The 27,834-nt window shown below is 37.8% G+C and overlaps 1 protein-coding gene and 1 pseudogene across 4 annotated transcripts; both read right to left on the minus strand.

Moving 5' to 3' along the window:
* Positions 1-4,482: 4,482 nt before the first annotated feature.
* GFAT (putative glucosamine-fructose-6-phosphate aminotransferase) lies at positions 4,483-26,881 on the minus strand. 3 transcript variants are annotated; one of them, XR_016082362.1, is made up of 12 exons: positions 26,434-26,881; positions 25,432-25,604; positions 22,671-22,782; positions 22,263-22,408; positions 21,513-21,677; positions 20,080-20,440; positions 19,719-19,969; positions 19,513-19,627; positions 19,156-19,411; positions 18,898-19,066; positions 8,342-8,493; positions 4,483-4,861 (listed from the first exon to the last, which is right to left on the minus strand). XR_016082362.1 is itself a non-coding variant. In XM_088897582.1 (12 exons), the coding sequence occupies exons 1-11, from the start codon at positions 26,678-26,680 to the stop codon at positions 5,929-5,931; spliced, it is 2,016 nt and encodes a 671-aa protein (XP_088753708.1). In that variant the 5' UTR covers positions 26,681-26,881; the 3' UTR covers positions 4,483-4,861; positions 5,895-5,928. The 3 variants fall into 3 exon arrangements, 2 of the variants coding, with proteins under 2 accessions (XP_088753708.1, XP_010244880.1); XM_088897582.1 differs by lacking the exon at positions 8,342-8,493 and adding an exon at positions 5,895-5,949; XM_010246578.3 differs by lacking the exon at positions 8,342-8,493 and having other exon boundaries at positions 26,434-26,880.
* On the minus strand, positions 8,522-15,187 carry LOC148802034 (HMG1/2-like protein pseudogene; annotated as a pseudogene). The gene has a single exon (XR_016082363.1). The product of XR_016082363.1 is annotated as an HMG1/2-like protein pseudogene (transcript).
* Positions 26,882-27,834: the final 953 nt, after the last annotated feature.

Here is a 27,834-nt window from a genome sequence, read left to right on the forward strand (position 1 = left end):
TGAACCAGAAGTTGCAGGTTGAACGACAATTCCCGATCAGGTACACGGCGGCGGAGGAAGTTGCAGCGGAGCGGAAGTGACAGCATCATCTCTGCTTTATCTCAGCAGGGAGACGGTGCTTCATCTCATTCCAGCAGCGGAGCGGAAGTTACAGATGCTTTATCTCATTCCAGCAGTTGCAAGTTGAACGGCAATTCCCGATCAGGTACACGGCGGCGGGGAAGTTGCTTTATCTCACTCCTCTCTCTCTCAGCTTCTCTCAATGTGAGTTGCAGGCGAGTATCCAATACCGGCCAAGGCATCTGTCAAACCAGATTGAGAAACCATCATGTTTCTGTTACAGTTGCAGCTGCAACTGAAGAAGGGGTCGTTTTTGAATTGCCTGGAATATAGTTGTTTTCAAACTTATATCAGTTCAAAAGATGGTCTGTTAAGCAGTTGGCTAGTCTGTCAGTCCAGTTGTAATGGTTGTAATGCCAACTATATTAACCGCACTAGTTAGAAGCTCGAGTTAGTTTTTTGGTGGATCAATCCTCTCCCTCCTTTTCTCTCTCTTCCCTTTCCTTCCCTTCTCCCCTTTCCTCTCTTCCGTTCTCTTTCATTTCCTTTCCCCTGCAACTCGTTGAAACCAAGCTGTAACGGGGAAACCGAATATAGGTCGATGGCGACTGAAGGAAAATAGACAAGTTGTAGAGTTTCTGGGAAGTCTCTGCCATGGTGGCTCGGTCTGACGAGTTCTGGGGTGAGAGTGAGAGACCCCATGCGCTTTTATAAGCTCAAAACCGCAGACGCAGAGGCCGTGAGAGAAGGAGATGAGTGAGAAAGGTACTGTAACTCATTGCAACAGCACTCCTCTGTTTTCGTTTGAAGGGGGGTCATCGCTGCCACCGCTGCAATGAACACGGCATATTGCCTTCTAAATTTCTCGCTCTCTTTCAATACCGACTTCATGGACGTGAAACTGATCGCTTTCTCGTCATTGCCGCAATTGAAACTGATCTCAATCTCTCCCCTGCTCCTCTATCATCCCATGTTCGCATATTAGCTTGGCGTTCATCAGATCAACACCCGTGGTTTACAGCGTTCATCTCTCGCAAGGCCTCTTTTGCTTTATCCGCCATCAAATCCGTACAGATCAAGGGGTTTTCATTGTTGCCGTTTCATCCCTTTGCATTATCCACCATCAACTCGACGGTGCTCATTGTTGCCATTATTATCAAAGGGGTTTATAGGTGCAAAAATGATAGAGATACGAGTGCTGAGATCTTCTAAGAGCCACTGAGTTTGAAAAAAGATAAAATAATTTTTTTGTCACTAACAGTAAAGAAAATATTAATCTAATAGAGATAGTGTTAATCAATTTTCAAACAATAAAGATACACTTAGTCAATTAACTAAAGCATAAGTATAATTTAAAAAATTTACCCTTTATTATAATATTCAAAAGTCAGAAATGCCTCTTAAAAGTTAAGGAGACCGGAATTATATGACGTAGTAAACGATTATTCGCAAATGCAGAAGATTTTCTATATATGTTTAGTAGTATTCGCAAATGCACTATATATGTTTAATTAGAAGAAAACATGCTTAACTCCACTCTTAGTCTCTTAGAAAAAGATAGGCATAGGCTCCATATAAATCATTGGTTATAAATTTAATTTCCTAAATTAAATAAGAAATTCAATCAGATTTATCACACAAGTGGTGAATCTCAAACAAAATAAAAAGGACAATTTCCCCTTAATTAGTACAAGGTGATCATTCATAGTACCCCATGTAAATGGAAATTTAGAGTCCAGACGATGAGCAGCACTTGATGCTTCTGCTCATTTTTCTTTTCTTTTTTTTTTTTGTTTATTTGGTGATACAAGGTTCACACTAATAACTCCTCTCCCCAAAAGTAAGTGGTTGTGGAATCGAACATGCTGGAATAAACCAGCTAATATACCAATTGAGCCACCTTTCATTTCCTTGTAAAATGTTTGTAGGGTTGCAAATGGTTTTAATTCATTCAAATTCAAATCCGATTGACTTTAGTTGGATTTGAAGATCTATTTAGATTTTAGACATAATCTGATCAATTGGATCTGAAATTATGATATGCCGAATTTAGGATTCACATAATAGCCCACTTTTACAGACTGCCCACACTGTAGCAAGCCGTGCCTTTCAGACCCGGAACCCTCAAAAGATAAGCCCAGCAGGGCTTGCGGCATGAGCCCAAGAGGAACAAGCCACGCTGGGTTGGGCCGTAGGTGACACAATTTCTTTAGAAAGTTTGAAAAAATTGAAAAAATTAAAATAAATTAATAATACAGACAAGAATCTGAATTAATTCTATATATATTTTGATATATACAATTGTTTATATATATGAAATAATAAAATTAAATTAAAAAAAATTACAATATATATAGGACGTGGGCACGGGCCTCAAAACCCAAATCTGGTATGGCCCAAGGGCATGAGCCCAGCCCAATTACTATAGTGAAGAGCCGTGCTGCATATGGGCGACACAACCCACTTTACAGAGCAACGGGAAAGGTAAGATAGCGGAAAAATCATTGACCAATTAAATATATCCATATCCACAAAAACAAATGAATGGAATTTGAGTCTACGTTTCTGTGGGATATTGGATGAGGGTGTTATTAGTATGCATAGATAGAATGATAACCTTTACACGGTTAATATGGAGTTTTCAGTAAAATAAGCCCGATGGAGAAAAAGAGAACTCCGAATACCGAATGTTTAACAAATAATGACATGACTCGACAAATGGCCATCTATGCATACAAGTTATCACACTTCTAACAGTTGAGAAATGGGGAACAGCTCAAAGTTTTAAGATTCCTTTAGAAACAATCTGAAGCCTTTCTTTTTTTTCCCGCTCATTGAAAGGTATTTTTTTCTTGTTTTTTTTTTTTATTATATAATACACATTTCATGGAATCAGCAGTGGGGCAGAGCAGAGTGCATCAGTATTTTCAACCCGCCATTGATCAGACTGTTGAACCATTCAAACTGTTACCTGGTCATAATTTGACCAAAAACCAAAGACTTGGTCAAAATACATTCAACCCATCACACTAGGTCATGGATTACACACTACTTTAAAGGCTATAGCTTTATGCTCAGTTGTCCGAGTGATTTGTATGTTCAATTGGACCAAAAAACTTTTTTGACCTCAAATACTCATTTTTAGCAGTTTTTCTAAATAACTAAAAATTAAAAACTAAAATAAAATATATAAACTAAACATAAAATAATATATATATACATATATTATATAAAATATAATTATAAATCATTTTATTCATACATACGTACATAAACATAAAATACTGAGGTTTCACGGTCTAACCTGTTCAACCCTAACATTTGAACCAATGACCCGCTACTTAGAGGCAAAAACAGTTCAGCCTGAGTCAGTTTTTAAAAACATTAGGGTGCCATGCCAAATAATCATCTTTGCTAATACTGGGTTATCGGCAGTCGAGAACCATGGACAGCTATCAACAATTAAAATTTAAAGCCCCGTTTGGTTCACAGGAATGGGTTATTCTGATAGCAACTGTTTGGTTGGGTAGAATCAAAATCACATTCCCATTCCTATTTAAATGGCATTCCCCCATTTGATGGAATGGCCACTGCCCCTCCCTTGGAAATGAAATCCCATTCCAGCTTATTGCAATTCCCATTCCTGAACCAAACAGACTGGGAATGGACCATTCTGATTCTGATTCCGATTCCGAGTCTGATTATGAATCAAACGGGCCCTAAGTTTTAAAAAATATATAAATATTATCCTCTGTTCAAGTAAAGAGGATTGACTAAAAACCAAGGCATTTCCACTCCACTCAATAATCGCACTGTAAATTTTCTTTCTTGACAAAGATTCTTCAGATTACAGATTCAAGACAATCCTTAAATAATTGCCTGCTTACTGTGAGAGAGAGGGGGGGAAAGAGAATGCAGCTCTGCAAAAGGGCAGTACATTGCATAGGTCATCCAGCAAGATGGAAATGCAGAAAGGCATTTATGATTTCAACCAGCCTGGCCCAATTCGTCCCTTCATGATCAGACCATGCATCCAAGCTTATGAAAGAACTAGTTAATTGGGTTTCTCGTGCACGCTGGGGTGCTGTTGAAAGATCCAAATTTTATATTAACCAATTCGACAAATCACTTACCTAGTTTACTGGGATATACTGGCCGTTCTACACCAACTGGCTGGTTGGTAAGATTTCCTGCTGGTTGTAGCGGAGACTTGGGATGAAATCCCGCATGCACAAGGATTGGGGAGTTTATGGATTTGGGAGCAAGTACCATATATTCTTAATAAGGGCCAGGTGCTATAGATCCGCTTAGCATGTAGGTGGTTCCAAAGCCCAAGTTGTGGCTAAATGGGCGATACTGAATGATGCAAATTCTAGCACATCCGTGGTTTTGGGTGCCAAGGATTCAATCAGCAGCAAAAAATTTGATACTAAGCTCTAAGCCATTACTATTCACAAGAACCACATAGCTGAAGTTTAATTACAATGCCTACTCAAGTGATAGCCATGAATTACAAGAAATAAGAGTGATGAAACCCCGTATAAAAAGGAAAAGTAATAAAACTGCTTTATAAATATTATGCATAAAGTAGAAACCAAACAGCACAAGGAAATAATAGGACAAAAGAGAGGTAGAGTAGGTTAAGTTAGCTGAAAACCCATACTTCCAAATGCGCAAGTGGTGAAAAAAGAATATAAAGAATAAGGGTCTTTTGCCTTCATTGTGTTGTTACACTCTTCGCTAAATTCCGTGGCTGGTCGACGTTGTATCCCCTTAGAACAGTAAGATGATATGCCAACAACTGCCAAGAGACAGATGGTAAGTTCAAAATTCATCAAAGAATGTTACAACAAAAAAGAAAAAGCATAAGATTCTCCATAAAATTACATATGTAGGCTTGCATTTGGGCTAATATAGATATCACTGACAATTGTGGAGGAACAATTTTCAATTTGCTCCACAAGAAATGAAGAATTCAACTAGTAAGCCATATGCTGAAGATTTTTTCACACCAAAAAAATAATTCCTGAATTTAATATCATATATAATTATCTTAAAAAATAAAAGATAAACACAAACATGATAATAAAACAAATTTGTAGTCAAGTAGTCATTGATCAACATAATTAACACTTGATCATCACAAGAATCTGCATCATTGGTATGGACCAAACTAGTGAATGATGCAGGCTGTATTGCCCTGAACAGATAACCCAGTTTTAACTAGTCATGAGTAGTCTATGCTTTAAAGCACTGTAAGGAACTGAAATGAGTTTGCATGCCATGACATTGTCCCAGCAAAACTTAGCCGCATACTGTTCAGAAGACTTTGGCTGTTTTGACTTGCAACATGATAGTTGTATAAATACATATAAATTTGGTCAAACTCAGGCTAAAAGAGAGAAGATTAAACCAGAAGTAAAAAACGCAGTACTTAATATATGACAATTTCAATAAATTGGTGTCATCTACACCCTAGTTACCAGCCAATCCTTGGCAAAATGGAAAAATATAGGACTGACAAGCATGAAAACGAGGCTTTGTGTCTAAAAGCAGCCACTTCATGCAAAACACAAAAAGAATGCCATAGGTTCATATCCAATCCCTCCCAAGATCCTGGATAGCCAGGAACATCATTGGGAAATGGCCCCTCTCTACACCTTAGTGACCAGTCAACCAACCGATAGCAGAATCTGAAGGACACCCACCAGAAACAGTAACTTAAACTCCCAAGTTTACAGGTTTCATTCCAGAGGTTTACTGGATTATGGGCCCATCCACTAGGTTCAGAAAAAGCAAAAAAAATAAAAATCAAAATTTCAAAAGTCACACACCTGGGCTGAGGCGCAAGGCGCATCAAGCGCACACCTAGGCACACCATCCATGCGCCTTTTGAATAATAATAATAAGAACAACAACAACAACAGCAGCAGCAGCAGCAACAACAACAACAACAACAATAATAATAATAATAAGTTTTTTGTTTCATCCAACATTCCAGCATCATCCTAGCAACATTTCATAAACCCCTGCGCACCTTATACCAAGAAAATAAAACACGAGAAGACTGTCTTTTCAACACATCTAACAAATATACAAGGTTTACTATGCAATGATTTCAATGAGTAAAACCAATCCTGGGAAAAGAAGTGCACAATATAGGCAAAGAATCCACTCCAAGTGAACATCCATGCACATAGAAAACTTAAAGCCATTATCCAATGTTGATCACAGCTAGATGGGATCTTTTTTAGGTAATAAATAAAAGAGAAAAATATATTAAGAAGAAGAAAGTACTGAAGTACAATAATAGGTGATAAGAAGTCACCAACAAAAAAGGAAAAAGTGACCCCTGAATCCAACCCTTAAAATGCAAAACCCCACAATCCCCCTTAAATTTGACTTTCAACTCCCCTCCCCCCTCCCCCCATATTCCAACACCTCTTCCCAGTCTCCAAGGGACAGAAAAGTAACTAAATTCAATTAGAGTTGCCTTCTCCTACAACTGTCCCTTTCTTCTTGAAGAACTGGGGCCTTGGGAGGGGTAGACTGGATACAGTCCTAACCTTCGACATTCTTTTGTACAAGTGGCTTCCCTCAGACTCAAACCCGCATTCTCATGCTTGCCAACCTGAGATTTCACCATTAAACCAAATAATGGCCCCCATGCACAAAGAAGGCATGACATGGGTTCTGTATGATGACTTGTATAAGAATGAATTACAGTGATTTTCCAGCCTGAGATGTCTTTTCAACACATCTAACAAATATACAAGGTTTACTGTGCAATGACTTCAATGACAAGTTCTGTCTGACTATCTCATCCCACTGGGAACCAAAACCAATCCTGCCAAGGGAATATTCTAAAGATGCAGGTGTGATTTGCAATTGATTGCCTGTTCTTAGAGGACATGAGTGTCGAGGGGAAAGATTGCCAGCGTTCCACAACAGTGCCGGAGAAAGGCATTTCAGGTTTGGAGCAGACTGTCTTCTATTGGTTTTTGTCTCAAATTCTGATTTGTTTCTGGGGGGATATGGAAGTGGCAGTGAATCCAATGAGATATTCTTGAAAGACTTAAGGTCTTGAACAGAAGTTTGGTTGGGCAATTTGTGAATTCTGATGCAGATGTAGAAAGTGTTGGTGACTGGGTGAGCACTGCATGGCATCCAAGTATGCCATTCCAGGTTAGGAAGCTGAATTCCGGATTTTTTTCTCTTCACATTCAGTTGTGAAGCAGAGACGAGCGATATTTTGAGAATAACAAAACCAGTTTCGCTCTCCAGAGCTTAGAATCGGACATTGGAATCCTCTGGTTGGCACTATCAGGAATCTGGGTCACACAAACTTGGTAATGGTTAAACATTTTTGGAACCCCTTTGCACATCTGATCCTTCCAAACCTTTAAAGCTGTGAGGAATGTTTGTGGGAGATACAGATTTGTGGATTCTCGAACAATTTCCTGGAGGAATCTTGCTGTTGCTCGCGTTCTAGTTGAAGTCGACGACATTCATTCGGCCCCATCTTCTCTTGTCCTCCAATTTGCTGGTGAATGTTACGATTTAAGACTTGTAGTAGAAGGCTTCCAAACCTTTAAAGCTGTGAGGAATGTTTGTGGGAGATACAGATTTGTGGATTCTCGAACGATTTCTTGGAGGAATCTTGCTGTTGCTCGCATTCTAGTTGAAGTCGACGACATTCATTTGGCCCCATCTTCTCTTGTCCTCCGATTTGCTGGTGAATGTTACGATTTAAGACTTGTAGTAGAAGGCTCGTATCCATCGAGATGGGTTGAAAATTTAGACTTAAGAAGGGAGGAAGTGAGTAGGAATTCACAGTATTTTTCTGGAAATGGCGGGAAGATGAATAAACAGGCTGAAGGACTCGAGGTTGAAGGACATTTTTGGAATTACAAAGAGTTTGTACTGCTGGAGACAGTTTGATGGATTGCAATAATTATAAGGGTAAATTTCCTAAACTACCCTTATGGTTTAGCTAATTGACTAAGTGTACCCTTACTATTTTAAAATTGACTGACGCTATCCCTACTGTTTCTGACAATTGACTAGCTCTACCCCTACTGTTAGCATCCGTTAATACTCCGTCACGATCTATGCACATGTGACTCCACATGACCTATAAATTTATTTTAAAACCCAATATTACCCTCATCCCCTTCATTTCAACATGGCATCGTTTGGAAAACCTGCTCCAGCACCCACTGAACATTGATCCTCACCGTCACAAAAACCCAAAGGCACATTATCGATGAGGTCACCTCACCCGTGACAGTTCCCAACACCTGTGACTATTTTTGCCTCTTGCGTAAATTCAATTCAGCTACTTTCTCACTTTCTTCCACACTCACGGCTCTCAGACTCATCAGAGTGTTTTATCTTCTTCCTCAAATCCCCTGAAGTTTTTAAGAAATGCCCCTGCAAACAAGGAGGACGAGGTTTCCTTTTTTTATCAGCAGCAAAAATACAAATTAGTGCCTAAAATTGAATCATTAGATCAAGAAGCAATGGAAAAAGTAAGTACAGGGCGATTTGAAATCTTTGGGAAAAGCTCCAGAAACCTTTCTTTTTAAGAAAAATAAGCAAAAAAAAAAGAAAAGAAAACATATATCTTTTTTTTTCTTCGTTGATGATAGAGTAACAGAAAATGGAGATCACAGTCCTACAGAGGTCCCTACACAAACTAGCCCCCCTTCTTCCATCCACAAGCTACTATCCCCTTTGCCTACTCATCGTCATCTTCATCTCCACTCTCATCTTCGTCCTCCTCATCATTCACTTCAGACTTCAACTTGTCCGACTCTTCTTCTTGTTCAGCTGTATTTGCTCCTTCGGCCTTCTTCTTGTTGTATGCCTGAAAGCTCTTATTGTACTCACTCTTCCTCTTCTCTGCTTTGGCTACATATGGCGCCTACTTGGCTTCCGTCATCGATTTCCATTTGTCTCCACCGGCTTTGCCAACAACAGAGACTGATTTGTTGTTAGGGTGTTTCTCCTTGTACTGCTTCCTGAACTCTTCCATAAAACGAAAAAGGCACTTGCAGGCCTTTTAGGTTTGTTAGGATCCTTAGCTGCCTTCTCCTGCTTCCCTGCTTTCTTGCTAACTTTATTGGCTCCGACGCCTTTCTTCTTTACAGAAAGCTTGTTGTCTGCCTTTTTAGTTTCCGCCTTCGATTTACCTCCTTTCATGGTGAATCCTCCTTAGGGTTAGGGTTTCACAAGGAGTGAGTCAGAGATAGGAGATTATCGTTTGATGTGTTATGTTGCGTGTGTGTGAGAAGGGGAGGAGGACAAGGTTTCCTAGAGTAGTTATAGAGAGGGACACAGATACAGAAGAAAGTTCATCCGAAGAAGAAGAGGAAGAACAGGGAGTGGTGGAAGAAGATGTTACCGACAACGAGAATGGCGAAAAAGTATAGAGAACCCTCGTTGCTTCCCACTTGCCCCTGTTTCAGATCCGAAGACTTAGACGACGAAAGTTTCATTTTGAAAATTTGAAGAAGAATAAAGGGCAAAATAGTATTTTTGTCTTTCTGTTAACAGACACTACTGGTAAGGGATGTATTAGTCAATTGTCAGAAACGGTAGGGATAGTTTTAGTCAATTTTGAAACAGTAAGGGTACACTTAGTCAATTAGCTAAACCATAAGGGTAGTTTAAGAAATTTACCCTAATTATAATACTAGTAAGTCTTTGGGAAATGAAGTAAGTGGTGGGGCACATTCGGTTTTGCTCGAGAAAAGTATTGAAATGGGAGATTCTTTCGAGGGAGGAGGTGGTAGGGAGGAGTATTTATTTGTGGGCCACGTGGAGGGCCAAAAGAAAGGAAGCATGGGGCAGGGTAAAGGAGAAAAACTTTAGCTATTGGGGCCAACAGACTATACTGTTGAGAAAATTTCTGGAAATGCAACGTTACCACGAGAATGGGTAAATTAGTAATTACATCTTAATTTATTTTGACTAAAAACCAAAGCATAGGTGTGAATTGGTGAACTGCCCAGAACGTGCCCAACCCAGAAATTGTCTCAACAGCCTATGCTGTTGGGTCCCAACAGCCAAAGTTAAGTGGGGAAGCTTCAAACATTAGAAAAAGAAGAGATATTTTAGGAAGGGAGGAGGTATGAAGTCTCAAATGGGGCCCACACCCTGAATGCAAAAAAAAAAAATAATAATGGAAAGGTTTCTAGAATCTCATATCTAAAGCTTAGCAGGAGATTTTTCATTTGCTTTAGACATCAAAAGTATAGGGAAACAAGGAGTAAACTCGAGGAACAAACGAGAAGGGAGGATTGAAAGCTGGGTTTGGCAGATTTTCAAATATGACTCTTAACAGTAAGAAGATCATTCCAAACGAAGAATCGAAAGCTGATGTAGGAGAAGCTCTACAAAGTGTTTCTAATGCTAATTGTGTTTCATTTCCTTGCAGTCAGTTGGCGGATGACTCCAAGGTGATCTTAGAAGTAGAGGAAGATAAAGGGGTGGAAGCCATTTTAGCTCAGGAAGGTGACTGCAACCCTAGCCAGAAGCCTATGAAGGTTGTTGGGGAAGGGTGTGAAGAAGCGAGTTTTGGGTTAAGGGCGCAGGAAAAGGAAGCTGCGAGGGGGGTAAAGAGGGTGAGGTGGGAAGAGTGGTGGAAGTAAGAGAAGAAGGGAGATCGCCTATTGTTGCAGGTGGTAGGGACTGTAATGAGCTAGAGAGATCAACTGCCAATCTTGTTTTTTTTTGGATCAGCAACACGGAAGGATAGTTAATTTAAAAAAGTCATGTACAACAAGATGCTATGGGCAGACAAGCAGTCTGCAGTATCCCACTAGATACAACATCAACTGCCAATCTTTTTAGTTTCGAAGAAGTGGTGATCGGGAGGTTAGGGGTGAATATAGGACAAAGCAGGAAGATAGACATGAAGACATTGGACAGCACAGAGAATGTGATCACCAGGAAAACTCGAGGTTCAAGAAACACTTAAATTATCCATGTAAACAAAGTCTTCTCTCGAATGAAACTAGGTTTGGTGGGGGCAGGTCCTCCTAATAATTTCAAGAAGGTTTATAAGATAAAAGGTCTGACAAAAGCTGGGCTGGTTATAGACGACATAGGCGGGTTTGGGTCTCAGATTCTTAATTCTCTGAACCTCAGGTGGATGATGCTAAGCAAGGTTTGGAGATGTTTCCAAAGAGAAGTCGGCAAGGGAAGGAGTTCAACCAATTGAGGAAAAAGTGGATAGAAATGTAGAGATTGGCAAAAAGCTTGGTCTGTTCTTCTGGGGAGGGGAGGGTTTTGCTAGGAAAGCTTTTGAGGAATTTGAATGGAAATGGAAAGAAGAGAAAGTGAAGAAAGTGGGTATTAGGGGAGGGGGAGAGAAGTGGAACAAAGAAAAAAAAAGTCGGGAGGAAAGGCCCGCAGAGGAGTTTGAGTAGAGGACAATCTTGTTAGAGTTATGCTCCTCCTTAAGATGGAGGCCTAAAGGTTTTCTGACCCAGGGGTATAGGGTTTTTTTTGGTTCTCTGTTCCAATTTTTGTAGTCTGTTTTAAGGTGTGAAGTTTGTTTTAAGGTCTAGATTGTTTCTGTTTTTCTTTTGGTGGTTGAGTTGATGTCTCAGTGTCTGTCTTCTCTCGGGTGATTTCTTATCACCTTCTTATTGTTCTTCTTTCTTTTTCTTTTGAATTTAATTCTTACTTATCAAAAAGAAAAAAAAGAAATGGAAAAGATAGTTGACAAGGAAAATGATTACAGCCCTTGTTTCTTCCTTGGAGCAAAGAACTAACCATCAGAAAGGTGAGACATTTTGCATGAATGAAGTGACCACAATCTAGAACTCATATTAAGGCAAGACCCTAGAGACTCTAACTACCATTTTATCCTGCAGTTTTTAAGGGTTTTTTTTTTTTAATAGGCATTACAAGCATCCCACAGAGAGGCACAAGATGCTACCTCTCATACAAACATCAAAATATAGTATCAAGAATCAATTACAACTGAACCCAATACAAACTGTCCCTATTTACCCTTTGTTTAGCTAACCCATCAGCTGCTCTCCTAACACAAAGAAAATCCAAGTTCATCTTTTCTAGTTAGTCATTTAAACTTAAAACTTGTTCATCTCATCTCTAAAGCACCAGGTTATAGATTCTGGATCCTTCAGCCAACCTATCACCAATTTTGAATGAACTTCAATCTCCACATTTATCAGGCCCATCTCACTTGCAATCTGTACCCCTCTCATTGTAGCAAGAAATTCCACCCTAATGGAATCCCCCACTCCCACTGGACCGGAAAACAATGCAATGATATTTCCTTCTTTGTTTCTCAACACCTCTCCTATGCCTGAGGACAATTCCACCCTAATGGAATCCCCCACTCCCATGGGACCAGAAAACAATGCAATGAGATTTCCTTCTTTGTTTCTCAACACCCCTCCCATGCCTGAGGGGCCTAGGTTGCTTTGACTACTCCCATCAAAATTTAGTTTTACAAGTTCTTCAGCCGGGGGTTTCCATAAGGTCTTTTCATTTTCCTTTTTGGAAGAGCTTCTGGTTCTGGCCACTACTTCCCAGTTTCTCCAGATATCATCAAAGGACCAAAGCAAGAAAGAATCCAGCGTCCTAAGCCAATGTCTCACCCTTACCATTATGAAATCTCTTGTCGCTTCTTTACATCTCTCCTTTCCTGAAAAAAATATATATTCTAAGGTTTCTTTCTTCCCACAGAGTCCATATTACTGCTACTCTAGCACTTCTCCACATAATCCTTCCCCTCCTTTTAAGTTTGTTGTTAAAAAAGTTATCTTCTCCATACCTATACAGCTTTAGCAGCCATCCAATAACAGCTGAAGTAGCTAAACTGAAAACTTATTGATTTGTCTTTTAGTGTACAAAATAATTTAATAATAAAATATTCAAGGGTATGGAAATTAGTCCAACTTAAGTAATTAAGGAACTCAGCCTCTTTAATAATTTACTTACTAGTTACTAAAGCATTAAGCATTAAACCTCCTTAACAATTTATTTAGTTAATCAGTTCAGTCAATTCGGCTGTTATCAAATAGTCTTTGTAAAGAACACTGATGTGGTCCCCACAGTGTTCGTATGGCAGCAATATTTCTGTTAGATATAACAGTGTTAGTTGGTAGTTATTTCAGCTTTATTCTTAGTTATTTCTTATTCTATTTGCCATGTAAGCAATAAGGGCAATTCAGCCCTTTTACAGTTAGCCAATAGTTATAAATACTAAGAGAGGATCGGCAGAAATTATGACCTACTCCCTCTCTTTTCTGAAACTCTCTTCGTGTACTTCTTTTCTTCTTCTCTTCAATTTTTCATCCTTTTTTTCTTTTTAATTCAAGACTGATTGTAGTCTAGATCGACTACTTGGTATCAGAGCCGACCTAGGAGCTCTTATGCTAGTCTGATTAAGCCGACTGCATGAAAATCTCCTAGGTTTGGAAGTTTTTTCAACAATGAAGGAGGACCAACTGATTCTTGGAGGTTATTGGTAGTGTGTGGCTGCTACTAAAGAGATTGTAGAAGTCTGGGAGAGTTCCAATAGTCAGGAAGAATCAGAAGAAGCTTCAGATCCTCACGATTAGGGTTTTGCATCAGCCAGAAGGTGGCGGCCAGAGATTTTTTCATAAAGTAAAAAGGGTTTTTTATTAATTCTTGATCAAGAATGGACTTCAAGAGTCAAGGGTAAGGTGTTTTTGGGACTAGCAATTCTGGTAACATGTTTGAGAATACCTTTCAGATTACAACAGTTAAGTTTGATGGATCAAACTACCTAGAATGGGCTCAATCGGCCATGATGGCCATTGGGGGTAGGGGAAAACTGAGCTACTTGTTGGGAGATGTGAAAGAACCAACTAAGGAGGACCAAACCTATACCAAATGGGTTCAGGAGAACTATTTGGTTATGACATGGCTGTTCAACTCTATGCAGCCACATATCAGTAAGAACTATTTGTGGGCGAAAATAGCTAAGGAAATCTGGGATGTCATGAAAGAGACCTACTCCCAACCCCTAAATGTTGCTAGGGCTTATGAACTGAAATGTGAGGTTAACAACCTTAAGCAAGGAGAGAAACCAGTCTTGGTTTACTTCTCTACACTGAATCTCTGTGGCATGTAATTGACCACCTAGAAACACTTGAGTGGGAAAGCCAGAAGGATGCACAGACTCGTAGAAAGCAAGTTGAGACTAATGGGGTTTTTGAGTTCCTAGCTGATCTAAATCCCGAGTATGATATTGTGAGACAGCAACTACTGACAAGGGACAGTGTGACCCTATCACAAGCCTACTCCTTAGTGCACAATGAAGAGACTAGGAGAAAGGTTATGATGCAACATCAGCCCTTCCCACCAGCCTTGGCAGCAGTCAAACATAAGTCCGGGGGTGATACAAAGAGGGATATAAAGATGGAAGACAAGCGGGATCTAGTAATATGAACATTGCAAGAAACCCAAGCATACTAAAGACACCTGTTGGAAGCTGCACCCTCATTTAGTCCCAGCAAAACTCAGGAACAAAAGGGGTAATGCTAATATGCCTGTTAATACTAATTGTGCCTCCTCATTGGGCACAAAAGGCACACTCCTAGACACCCTAGCTGCTGTCCGGGCTGCCTTGACTCAGTTGGAAAAGGAAGTTGGCAATTCAGCTCAATCATCTCAGCCACCATCATCTCCCACATCAGCTTTTGCTCATTCAGGTACTCGGGCCTCAGCTTATAATGATTCAGCTCCAGGTAACACTAAACCTTGTTAGGTAATAGACTCAGGTGCATCTGACCATATGACTGGCTTGCCATTATTGTTCACTACCTATCACTTATCTTCTGGCAGAGATAAGGTGTTCATCACTGATGGTTCCCTTGTTCCCATTTTTGGAAAGGGAGACATCAAGTTGTCTAATGCCATATCCTTATCTTCAGTTTTGCATGTTCCTAAGCTTAATACTAATTTGCTTTCAGTCAATAGCATTACAAAACATCAAAATTGTTCAGTAACCTTTTTCCCTGACCAATGTGTTTTTCAAGACTTGGAGACAAGGAAGGTGATTGGGACTGGCCGTGAGACGAATGGGATCTATCTGCTTGGAGAGATTTCACATTGGGAAGATAGGAAGTCTTTTGTTTCTCAATCTGTTAGTCAGGTTATGCTTTGGCATAATCGGTTGGGTCATTTATCTTTCCGGTCTTTGAAGAGTTTGTTTCCTGATTTATTTGAGTTTGTTCAGATGTCCAATTTGAGATGTGAGAGTTGTGAGCTTGCAAAGCATTGTAAAACATCTTATTCACTGAGTAATAAAATAAGTAATAATCCTTTTGATATTGTGCATACCAATGTTTGGGGTCCTTATCACATCACTGCTATGGGGGGCACAGATATTTCTTGTTGTTAGTTGATGACTATACCCAGTTTTCTTGGGCTTACCTTATGAGTTCTCAAGATGAGGTTCCTACTTCGACCCGGATCTTTCATCAGATGATTTTAACCCAACTTGGGGTCAAAATCAAAATCTCCAAATCCGATAATGCAAAAGAATACTTTGCTAACCAGTTAGCCTCCTATTTGCTTGACCATGGGATTATCCACCAAAGTACTTGTCCTCATACACCACAGCAGAATAGGGTTGTTGAGAGGAAGAATAGGCACATATTGGAGGTGACTAGAAGCATCATGTTTAACTCCAATGTGCCTATTTGTTTTTGGGGAGATGCTATTCTTACAGTAGTGCATCTCATTAACCGAGTTCCTTCAAGGGTTCTTGACATGAAGCCTCCATTTACCCTCCTATACCCTGATAAAGACTTGTTTACTGTTCCCCTTAAAACCTTTGATTGTACTTGCTTTGTTCAGATTCTTAGACCTCATCGTTCTAAATTTGATCCTAAGGCTTCCAAATGTATTTTTTTCGGTTATACACAAACTCAAAAGGGATATTGCTGCTATGAACCCACTTCTAGGAAAAGATTTGTCTCTATGGATGTTACTTTCTTCGAGGATGTACCCTATTATCCTGGGGTTTCTCCTCAAGGGGAGAGTAGTGAGCGTGGGGTTAACTCATCAGAAGTTCCTTTACCTGTTCCATTGAGTGACGAGGGATGTAATGGGGAGGGGTGTCAGAGGTGTCGGGATTTGAGAGTCTACCACAGGCGGTGGAAGCTGGTTGATTTCGGTCATCAGTAGTCCAAGCTAGCCCTAGTTCCTTCTGCGGATCCAGATCCAAGTACTACAGTTCCTTTATCAAATCCGGGTTCCCACTGAAATACCTTCCACTGTTGAGCCCTTACCTCCTTTGGATGACCTTGACCTCCCCATTGCAATCCGTAAAGGCAAACGGCATTGCACCACATCCACAGCCCACTGCATTTCCCAATTCTTGTCCTATGATCACTTGTCCCCCTCTTACAGGTCCTTCCTCACATCTATTGCTGATATTCAAATCCCCAGAATAGTGCAAGAGGCCTTGTCAGTTCCTGAGTGGAAAGATGGTATGAAGGTTGAAATGGATGCTCTTCTAAGGAATAATACTTGGGAGCTAGTTGACCAACCTAAAGGGAAGAAACTGGTTGGATGTAGATGGGTATTTACTATGAAACATAACGCTAATGGTTCCATTGAAAGGTATAAGGCTAGGTTAGTTGCAAAGGGATTTACTCAGACTTATGGTATAGACTACTTGGAGACTTTTGCTCCAGTAGCAAAGATGACCACTATTAGGGTTTTATTGTCCCTTGCAGCCAGTTACTCTTGGCCCTTGTTCCAGATGAATGTCAAAAATGCCTTCCTTAATGAAGACTTGTAGGAAGAAGTCTACATGCAGTTGCCTCCTGGATTTTATGATGCAGACACAGGAAAGAAGGTTTGCCGGTTGAATAAAGCTTTGTATGGACTAAAATAGTCCCCCAGAGCTTGGTTTGATAAATTCAAACAAGCCCTTGAAAGGTTCAGTTGTGTAAAGGCCCAGTCAGACCATACATTGTTCATTAAGAGAGTGAACTCTTCCTTGACCTTGCTGTATACGTGGATGATATTGTAGTGACAAGGAATGATAATGGTGAGATTGAGTCTCTCAAACAACTCCTTCATCAAGAATTTGAGGTGAAAGATCTGGGAGAACTACGATACTTCTTGGGCATTGAGGTAGTTAGATCTAAAGATGGGATTTTTGTTTCCCAAGGAAAGTATGTTCTAGATTTGTTGGAAGAAACTAAAAAGTTAGGTGTTAAGCTTGTGGATACACCTATTGAACAAAATCACAAGATCAGTGCAAAGAGTGGAGAGCCACTTGAAGATAAAGCTATGTTCTAGCGGTTAGTTGGAAAACTCCTCTATCTTTGTCTCACACGACCGGACATCAGTTATGCGGTCAACGTTGTTAGTCAATATATGCACTCTCCTAGGACTACTCACTTACTTGCAGTTGAGAGGATATTAGCATATTTGAAGAGGTGCCCAGGTAAAGGTATACAGAATAATAATCACATGAAGATAGAGGTTTATACAGATGCTGATTGGGCTGGGAGTATTGATGATAGAAGGTCTACCTCTAGATATTGTGCTTTTGTAGGAGGTAACCTGGTCTCCTGGAAGAGTAAGAAGCAAAGTGTTGTTTCTCGTTCTAGTGCAGAAGCTGAATACAGGTCCATGGCTAATGGTGTGGCTGAAATCCTATGGTTGAAATCACTATTTGAGAAGTTGGGTATTGATTATGAGAAGCCCTTAATGTTGTATTGTGATAATCAGGCTGCTATTAATATAGCTCATAATCCGGTACAGCATGACAGAACTAAGAATATTGAAGTAGACCGACATTTTGTTAGAGAAAGGGTTTCATCTCAAGAAGTGTATCTTCCGTATATCACCTCCACCATGCAGCTTGCAGATCTTCTCACCAAGGCTGTTCCAAGGAAGAAGTTAGAGGCAGATCTATGCAAGTTGGGAATGACAAATATCTATTCCCAACTTGAGGGGGAGTGTAAAGAACACTGATATGGACCCCACTGATGTGGTCCCCACAATGTTCGTATGGCAGCAATATTTCTGTTAGATATGACAGTGCTAGTTGGTAGTTATTTCAGTTAGTTATTTCAGCTTTATTATTAGTTATTTCTTATTCTATTTGCCATGTAAGCAATAAGGGCAATTCAGCCCTTTAAAAGTTAGCCAATAGTTATATAAATACTAAGAGAGGGTCGGCAGAAATTATGACCTACTCTCTCTCTTTTCTGAAACTCTCTTCGTGTACTTCTTTTCTTCTTCTCTTCTCTTCTTCTCTTCAATTTTTCATCCTTTTTTCTTTTTAATTCAAGACTGATTGTAGTCTAGATCGACTACTGTCCTCATTCTAAATCTTATTACCAAATTAATTGACTGAGATTTATTTTCTCCAATGAAAAGGTACGGATCCAGACCAGATAATCCTTGGAAATCTCAAGGAACAGAGCCTAATGAACTTGAAAAATGTTAGTATATTTACTAGAAGTTTCCAAATGAAAGAATTCAAACCAGATTTAAGCAACTGCAAGTATTGAGTACAAGTTGACCCCTTCCTAAAGAATTTAAAACAGGTATGTTCAGAACTACCTAATTACAATATCACTCGGAAGTAAAATTCTTGTAGCCCAATGAAATACTTTAGCATAAAAGTTGAGCATCAATTGAACCATATAAGTAATCCCAAATCCCAATCCATTACCTTAAATAAAATATCCTAAAATAAGGCATACACACTAGGACCGAGGTTAGAAAACATTGCCCTCGTGAATGAAATCATTATTCACATGCTAGTGGCTTGTAACAAAGAATTTTGCATCAACTCACCTGCAATGGGACAATGTTTACTACAGGCTGAATGCAATCCACAACCTGAGGAACTTCAATCACACGGCATGATCCACCAGGACAAACTAATGATGCCTCCCCCTTTGAACACATAACTATCAGACGACCTTTGCGTGCGTGAAGCTGCTGGATAACAGACTGCTGCTTGCTGCAGTAAAATAAAGATGCAAATATCAGAGAAAAACAAAATACAAATATCAATTGCATATTTCTTCACCTGATTCAAGAAGAACTAACCTGAAGCAAGCATCATGGGTAGCAATAACAACAATGGGAAGATTTTCATCCACAAGTGCTAGAGGACCATGCTTCATTTCACCAGCGAGTATTCCTTCACTGTGCATCAGCGCAACTTCTTTCACCTTCAAAGCACCCTCCAGAGCTGTTGCATAGTTGTAACCTCTTCCAAACACAAGAAGCGACTGCTCAGACATTAATTCTTTTGCTAGATCCTTCATTTCCTGGTCAAGTTTTAAAACTTCTCGGACTTTACCTGCATAAAGAAATGAGAACACAAACCAACTTAATGGCATATAAACAGGAAAAGTTTCAGAGGGTATGCAATTTAAATGGAAGAAGCTTGCAGAAACATACTTGGAAGTTCAAATAGACCATCTATTATAGATTCTCTTCTTGTTTGATTGGAAATTGTATCATCTCCAATTGCTAGAGCCAACATAACCATTACTACAATCTGACTTGTGTATGCCTGTTGAATTATGATGCCAACCACATTATATATCCACAAACCCAAAATGGATAAAAATCAAATCAAACAATGTAGAAAGATTTTTTTTTACCTTGGTACTAGCCACACCTATCTCACAGCCGGCATTGATGTGAACACCACAGTGTGTATTCCTGGCTATTGCGCTGCCAACAGTATTTGTTATGCCCACACATAATGCTCCATTTTCCAGTGCATACTCTAATGCAAGCAAAGTATCTGCTGTTTCGCCAGATTGACTAACAAATACAACTGTATCTTCTCTATATATTGGACCCAGCCTGTCCAACAAGTCACTTGCTATTTCCATTGTAACAGGGATACCTTCAGTTTAGAAAAAGAAAAAATTGTAGAAGAAAAAGTTAATACATCATAAACTCAAAATTGAGAATCACACACACAAAAAAAAAAACATCTTGGTTCAAACATCTCACCACAAAGCTCTTCCAGAATGGGTCTTGAAGCTAAGGCAGCATTATAGCTTGTACCACAACCTATAAAAACAATCCTCCTGCTTCGTCTAATTGTTTTAAGGTGATCCTTAATTCCACCCAAAAGAACACTCTTAGCTTTGCAAGATCCTCCACGTATAAGGCGCCCCCTCATTGTTGTTGTTAAAGACTCTGGTTGTTCATGAATTTCCTTTTGCATGTAATGCTCATACTTTCCTTTATTTATTTGTTCTACTTCCATCTCAAGAACAGACAATGCGCGTTGAACTGATGCAGGTCTAGTATGACCACCTTTACTTTTACCCTTGTCATTATCAAACTTAAGGATAGTTACATCTCCATCCTGCAATTATGATCATCAAGAATGAGTACATCCTGATTTCATAAAATGGCCTGAAAATGAATATAAAGTAGAAAGCTAGGTGAAGAAATTTTTCATACAGTGTGGTCTCATTAACAGCATATGAGAAGGCACATGCAATTTCTATGTCATGATGTTTATAACCTTAGAATTAAGGATAAAATACACAGATCATGTGTCGAATCTCATCAAGCATAACCGACACTAAAATATAGTCTTTTCATCTCTTTTAGTAAAATTAAAAAATTATTAAATAAGAAATGTACAAAACAAACTCTCCTCTGTGAAGTTAAGAAACAATTTTATTGCCTCAGCTTCTATTGAAAATAGAGAAAGAAAGATAAAGTCATCAACCTTCAAATTGATTTTCAGATAAACCATTTGCAATCTTATTCGTATTATTGTTAATAGTTCCCTACAAAAAAATAAAAAATCTAGAAAATATTTACATAAAAGCTTAGTTAGAAAATTCAGAACAGGGCAAACATAAAGTGTAAAAAAGTTCATTACCAGTTAGATTCAAATAATATAAATAAGGTAAATGATTCCATCAAATAAAATTGGTGCAAGAAGATCGGTTACAGATATATACATACACCTGATAATTAATGAAGATGTGATGAGAAAAAATAATACAAGAAGAGAAAGAATGTATCGTGGAAGAGCGAAGTTGTCAATTGAGAGCAAGATTATATCTCTCACAACCAGCTATTCCCCTTTTTATATTAATTGCACAAAAAGACACTGTTATTGCTGGTCAAGTTTTCAAATAACAAGAATTCTAATACATTTTTTAGTTTAATAGCTCCAAGATGAAAGGTGTTACCTTTTCTTGAAATAAAAAAAAATAACAATCATGAATACATATAATCAAAATAATCACGAATACATTCAAAAGTTTCCATTCTTTTGGCAATTCAACTTTTTTCAACAATAAAGAATATTTATTGTATATGTTTATTATATGCATATTTGCTATGTTAACATTCTCAAAATCAACATGAAAAGCAAAAGAGAGAACAAGTTTGCATCTGATACAAAGAAAAGGGACTACCTTAAGATGTACCACTTCACCATCTTCGATAACCAGAACTTTCTTTGTGTGCTCCACAAGGGCTTGGGCATCACTAGAAAAGAAGAGTTCCTTGGGCTGGCCACTATTTGTGAGGAATTTGACATCATGAAATGATGCACCAGTGCCTTTATCTTCATTTAATTCCTGTTATAAAGATATCATGCTTTTAAAACCAACATCTCCACAATAAAGTGATTCTAAGTACATAAGAAATAACATGGTGTTAATAACCTTTTGATAGGGTTGTATAACAAAATATATAATAAATTGAACACATTGCTTCATACTATCTACAAAAGAGTATTTCAAAAGCAAAAAAAAAAGAACATGGTACATGCAAAACAAAACATCAAGTTTCATATCCATAAAGCCTATATCCTGGCATACAAAAACAAAACAACCATAACATTTACAAGAACAGGAAAAGTCAGCTACGATGCAAATTCACATATATCATTTCCGGTTTCAATCTACATTTAAGTAAAGGAAATTGTGAAAAATAATGTGGAATTCAGTATGTCAAAGAAAGTACACAACTCTGAAAACAACATCAATTAACCTTAATTTTATCATATAAATTACTATCACAGACAAGCAAATTGTGGTTACAAAAATGTTACAGAACTAAAAAATACTAACTATTATCATAAAAGATTTATTTAAGGCATCCAAGTTAAATGAGGCTCAATATTTGCCAAAGCAGAATAGTAGTATACAAAAATAACTTACTTTAACACCTAAGAGTAGTGGACTACCACGTTTGCAAGCAATCAACTCATTTGGATAATGCCGACTTTTGAATATGAGCGCATATGCTCCTTCAAGATGCCTCATGACTTCAATGACAACTTGGCTAAATGTCACAGTCTGGTCACCTGCAACAAAAACACATGAATGGCAAAACAAGATAATAAATGAGGGAACGTATACACACAATTCTGTCTATATGAATACATTTATGATGAACAATGCCATATTCCCAAAAGCTTGCTTTGACCATACAAGATGTGAACCCAAGCCACTAACTTGATGTTAAATATCACATATTTCGCTCTTGCCTCCAATGGTCAAGAGTCAATCAAGAGAGTAAAATATTGCAGGGAATCACTACATAAAGCTTTTTCAAATAAAAATTACCTTCTCCCTCATTTGCCTTGTCAAATACAAATTTTGCAAGCTTTGGAATTACTTCTGTATCTGTTTCAGACTCAAAGGTAAATCCATGTCGAACTAGCGTCTCCTTCAAAACCTGATCATGTTCAAAATAAAAGAATATTTCAGCATTAATTCTTACATGTTTAACCTCAAACTTCTGTTATGGATAAGTCAATGAGATCAGTCAGCAAGAAGAGAACATCATTAAATTCTAAACAGCAGGATCTTAATTTAATGCACAAGAAACTCTTGCTAAAGCAAGTGTATACTAGTTTTACCTAATTTTCGAACAACAACAAAATTATCTTCGCTCCATACAATTTCTAATTTTAATATGTTCAAATTAGCTCTTTCCTACTGAAAACCTTAATGTCAGGTTGGATGGAGTTGCATGATAACACATGAGGAAAGTAAATCAATCAAGTCACCTATGTATGCATATTTAATATTAAGATTGCCTAACTTGACAGTCAAATTGAATGAGCTTTATGGTAGAGATCTGGTGGAGACAAAACTTAATAGGGAGAGATTGGAAGTAGTGGAAAAACAAGAAGACTAAATTGACTGGCCCTTTTAGGCTTCTGAGTTTTTTTTTCTTAAGATAAATAAAATAAAATAAACTTTATTAATTAAAAAAGGAAAGAGATTATACAAAAGGGTGATAAGAAATCACCCACCAAAACAAAACCCAGTCAGAAACAAAAAAAAAAGAAAAAAAAAACCATAAAATAGAAAATCAGCTCTATAAAGTCCAGTACACCCTGAGAAATCCAAACAAGATACAGCTACAAAAAACCCCAAAGAAATATCACGCACACCCCTCCACCAATAACTAAAATAGATAAGCAGGAACTGCAGGTCCAACACCCTTCCAACCCCTGCCAAAAAAAAACAGAAGAAAACCTCTCGATCCTCACCAGCTATTTCCAACGAAAAACACAACTCAAGATTTATCCATTTTCTCTGCATATCCATTGTCTAAAACGTAGCTCTCACTTCTCATCTGAAAAACTTTCTTTGTCTTCTTCCCCTTCTTCTTTAGTCCCGTCCCAAAAACTCCCAACTTTAACCTGGCAAAAGCTTTTGAGACTTGCATCCTTTGATTAGTTTTCCCTCTTCGAAATCTTCTTACTGCATTAGGAATTTTCTCCATCTTCGTGTAGGCCTCCGTTCTTTCATTGATTCTTTCTAATTCAAATATTGCATTCTTTTCAAAAAATTGAGCATCAATCAAACCTTCCCCTCCCCAACATCTCCATCAACCTTCACAATCCCATTCTCCTCAGCCCTCCCAGAATCAGAATCACCCACCTCATCGTCTGAATTTAATATTGGGCTTCTGAATTCTCATATTCAAGAAGTTAAAACCCAGGCCACCATGCCAGATAGATTTCTCCTCATAATATCTATTTTATCATATTAAGGGGAAGCAATTTTTCCTGATTTTAGCTTCTGAATTGTTGGTGTCACAGTAAAAACATGAACATTTTCCAAGGCCTTAAGGCTCCTTCATAAATTCCAATAATGGCCTCAAAGGCATACTATAAAATATAAATTACTACTGACCCCTCAAAAAATTTTTAAAATCTCTAAATTTTCCCACCAATGGTTTGTTAATATTCAAATTTAATAAAGTTCTCAGAGACTTCAAAAACCCAAATCCCTTTTTTTCTCTCTCCTTATCTTTGTCCATTTACAACCAAAAAGCATCCACAAGAAGAAGCATTCATTGATAACTTATAAGCTTTTTAAGCCCCCCAAACACCACATAAGGCTGATTAGGTCAACTAAATGAGAAGGTCATCTAAGAGTACCAAAGGGAGAAGAGGGAGAGAGGGATCTAAGAAACCCACTTAAAGGAGGTGCATGGCGATTGCTCTTCTGTGACTGTCTATTCATGCTTATGTGGTTGCATGCATTGTTCTGGTGAGTGTCTTTAGTGGCTGGACTTTGGTAAGGAGGGGTACTACTTTTAGTTGGGCTTTCTTCATATTTGGGACCTCTTTTGCATAAAAGTTGTGATGGTGTTCATGGGAATTTTAAGAGTTCCTTTGAGGGGATGGATTTTTTGAGGTCAACTACTCCTTGCTGTTTCTGTTCTTTTGGTTACTGTTTTCTGCTAAATTTAAGCTTTAACAATAAAATTCAAAAAACTAAAACTAAAAAGAAAGAGGTAGGAAAAAATTAAAAAATAAATTGTTTAACATGGTATTGATGTTTAAGAAATAGTGCAGATTTTAGAATCAGGCTTCTTTAGGTCTCACATAAAACGAAAGGAAATGAACACCTCCCTGAAAATTGTTATTTCATGGTGTTTCCGTTGCATGTAGAATAGCAATGAAAAAGCAAATATTTTCCAAAAATGAGTAGCACATGAGACTACATCGTGTCAAAAGAAGTGCCAATAGTTTGGTAGATTCTTTAGCCAAACAAGGGGTGGAGAGAATCAATTGTTTTGGGCTAAGTTGTAAGAAAAAGTAAGATCTTGTGGAGAGAGAAGAGGGTTTATCTCTCAATGACTACTTTATAACTTTTACTTTTTCTTACTTTCTTTAATTAATAAAAGCAACGGTTATTGATAAAAAAAAAGTTGAAACCTCTGGTGAGGCATAACTGGTCTCCTGAATATTTTCATTATATCTTACATGTAAAATCCTAATATCAAGTAAAATGAAGCTTTGAGGCATATCACTAATGAAAGACAAGTTCTTCTATATAAGAGAAGAGAGAAAAAGCACAAAACCTCATAATTAGTAATAACACCGTTATGAACAACCAAGAAGTCATTTTCAGAGCCAGAAGACTGTGGATGGCTATTCCTAGGAGCTGGTTCTCCGTGTGTTGCCCATCTGGTGTGTGCAATTCCAGCATGAATAGGAAATGATTCCTCCAAATTCAAATCCGTTGTAGCAACCTCTAAAAACACCAAAAAAAAAACACAACAATTATCCCCAGGCCAGCAAAAAGAATTTTGAAATAAAAGAACAGAAACAACAAAATAAATAAATACTAGGTAGAAACCAAGAACTAACTTGAGATCCCAAGGTAAAATTAGAGAAACAATTTTATTAGCTATCAAAAAGGATTTTATTGCAAAGTTGTTATCATATACTATCTTTTATTTATAAAAAAATGCAAACAAAAAACTTATTATCACAGACATGTTACACCTAAGTGGGGTTGATAATACAAAAATGCACTTTTCTGTTCTGCTCTAAGGCCTTATTTTATGTTAAAGAATGAGAATATAGATCTTTGCTCACTATATGAGTTCATTTCTTAACCGGTTTTCCACTCACCCATCTCAACATTCGTATTTTTGCCCCACTTTTTTTTTTTTTGGCATATTATTTCCTGATAGGGCAACATTCTCTTCAACCTCTCCCCCGATTATTCAACCAAGGTAATGAAACCAAAAAACGAAAATTCCCCTCTCAATGTTCTCCAGTAAAGATGGTTCTGAGATAACTTGTTCTCTCCAACCAAACAATCCTTGATGAAGAATTTGAAAAGGGAAAAATCTTAAGAGTTAAAACCAATCGCCTTTTTCTCTCAGAATCTGCCATAAAACGTCAACGGAAACCCGAAAGTGCTAGAAATCGCCTTTAAATCCAAATCATGTCTTCTAATGTAAACAGAGATTAAAAAAACGGCATATTCAAGAAACAGCACAAATATCAATCTAGGGAATCAAGCAAAATCCAAAATTTCGCTTTTCTTCACAAAAGAAGTCCGAAGCAATTACCTTCGTAAACCGATCTAACGAGCGAGTCGATGTTTCCTTCCTGGCGAAACACAAGCGGTGGAAGAGGTTTGCATGAATTCCCGCAATGATCCTCACAACCCACATAAAAATAAGAAGAATCGACAGAAATCCCAGCAGAATCGTAGCCTCTGTACTCCAATCGCCTCAAGCCATTGAACAGAACTTCGAGAATGTACCTTCTCTCCCGGGCCACGTTGTAGTTCAAGTACGCAAAAATCCCACACATTTTCTCGAAATTCCTCCTTCTGCTCTTCTCTTCTGTCCGAATTCAGGAAAAGAGATCAGAGAGAGATTAGAAGAGTAAAAGGGAGATAGGCACATTCAAAGGAGAGAAAGGAAGAGGGAAACGATGGCGGTTTCCTCCCACGTTCCAGTACGTTTCTTCGCGCGAAGTGGTTGACGAAAACGAGACCGGAATGGATCTTCTGCACTTCTTAGCATGCACTTAAAAGCTGCACCTCTCATACAATTCAAAACACGTCATCATCGCACGCCATCTGTATATGTATATGTATATTAAAACAAGAAAGTGAAAGAAATTTAGTAGAGAGTTTTTCTTCTAAATTATCTTTAATTTTTATTTATTTTTTTTGTTTATATTTATCTAAAAAAGTTTAGATTAGAAAATTCAAGAATTATTTAAATATTTTAAAACAATTATACAATAAATTTAAAATATTTATTAAAATATAAAAAGATATAATTATTATATTTTTTCATTATAAATATATTTTTAATAATTATGCATTTTCACTATATATTTTCAATAATTATTGGAGATTAAACTATTGTTATTTATTAGAGATGAGACTATTAATTTAGCTGAAATTATGAATGTTCATGAGTTGGTTTGGTTCAGTCATAGGCTATTTGGGCAACCAAATTGACTCGGCCAAGTTGGGGAGTTGGTCAGCTGAAATCGGCTGACCTTTTGTGAAACTGACCCACTTAAGTTGTATCGGTTTGGGTCAACTTTTTTGTTTGGTCAGTCGGTTCAAAATATTTAAACTTAAAAATTTAATTTAATTTTAAAAATGACAGCATAATTATTAAAAAACAAATTTAAAAATTAGATTTATAAAGATGTAAAACATTTTATACTAAGAAATATGAGAAATTTCTCACTTTTCCATATTAAAAATTATATTTAAATATATATAGGTCATTCAATTTTGGTTGGTTTACAAATGGCCAAAGTGAAACTGATCCTACTTGGTTGAATTGGAAAATTTTTTAACCAAAACCAACCTAAAATACTATAAAACCGACCAACTCAGGTCAAATTGATCGGGTCGGTCAGTTTCATCAGTTTGATGAATAAACCTAACTGAAATTAATTATAGTTATTTTTGTATTATGAAAAATTTATTAAAAATAGTA

Source organism: Nelumbo nucifera, chromosome 2 (genome assembly GCF_055504915.1).
Source record: "Nelumbo nucifera cultivar China Antique chromosome 2, China Antique-T2T, whole genome shotgun sequence".
In the NCBI taxonomy this organism is placed as follows: Eukaryota; Viridiplantae; Streptophyta; class Magnoliopsida; order Proteales; family Nelumbonaceae; genus Nelumbo; species Nelumbo nucifera.

What these genes read in the sequence shown, in the direction of transcription:
- GFAT (XM_010246578.3), bottom strand. Translation starts at nt 26,680, where the DNA reads ATGTGTGGGATTTTTGCGTACTTGAACTACAACGTGGCCCGGGAGAGA. An exon ending in CGTTAGATCGGTTTACGAAG is followed by an intron (nt 25,605 to 26,433) that starts GTAATTGCTTCG and finishes TGGTGTTTTTAG; the next exon opens with AGGTTGCTACAACGGATTTG. An exon ending in CAAGGCAAATGAGGGAGAAG is followed by an intron (nt 22,409 to 22,670) that starts GTAATTTTTATT and finishes TTTTTGTTGCAG; the next exon opens with GTGACCAGACTGTGACATTT.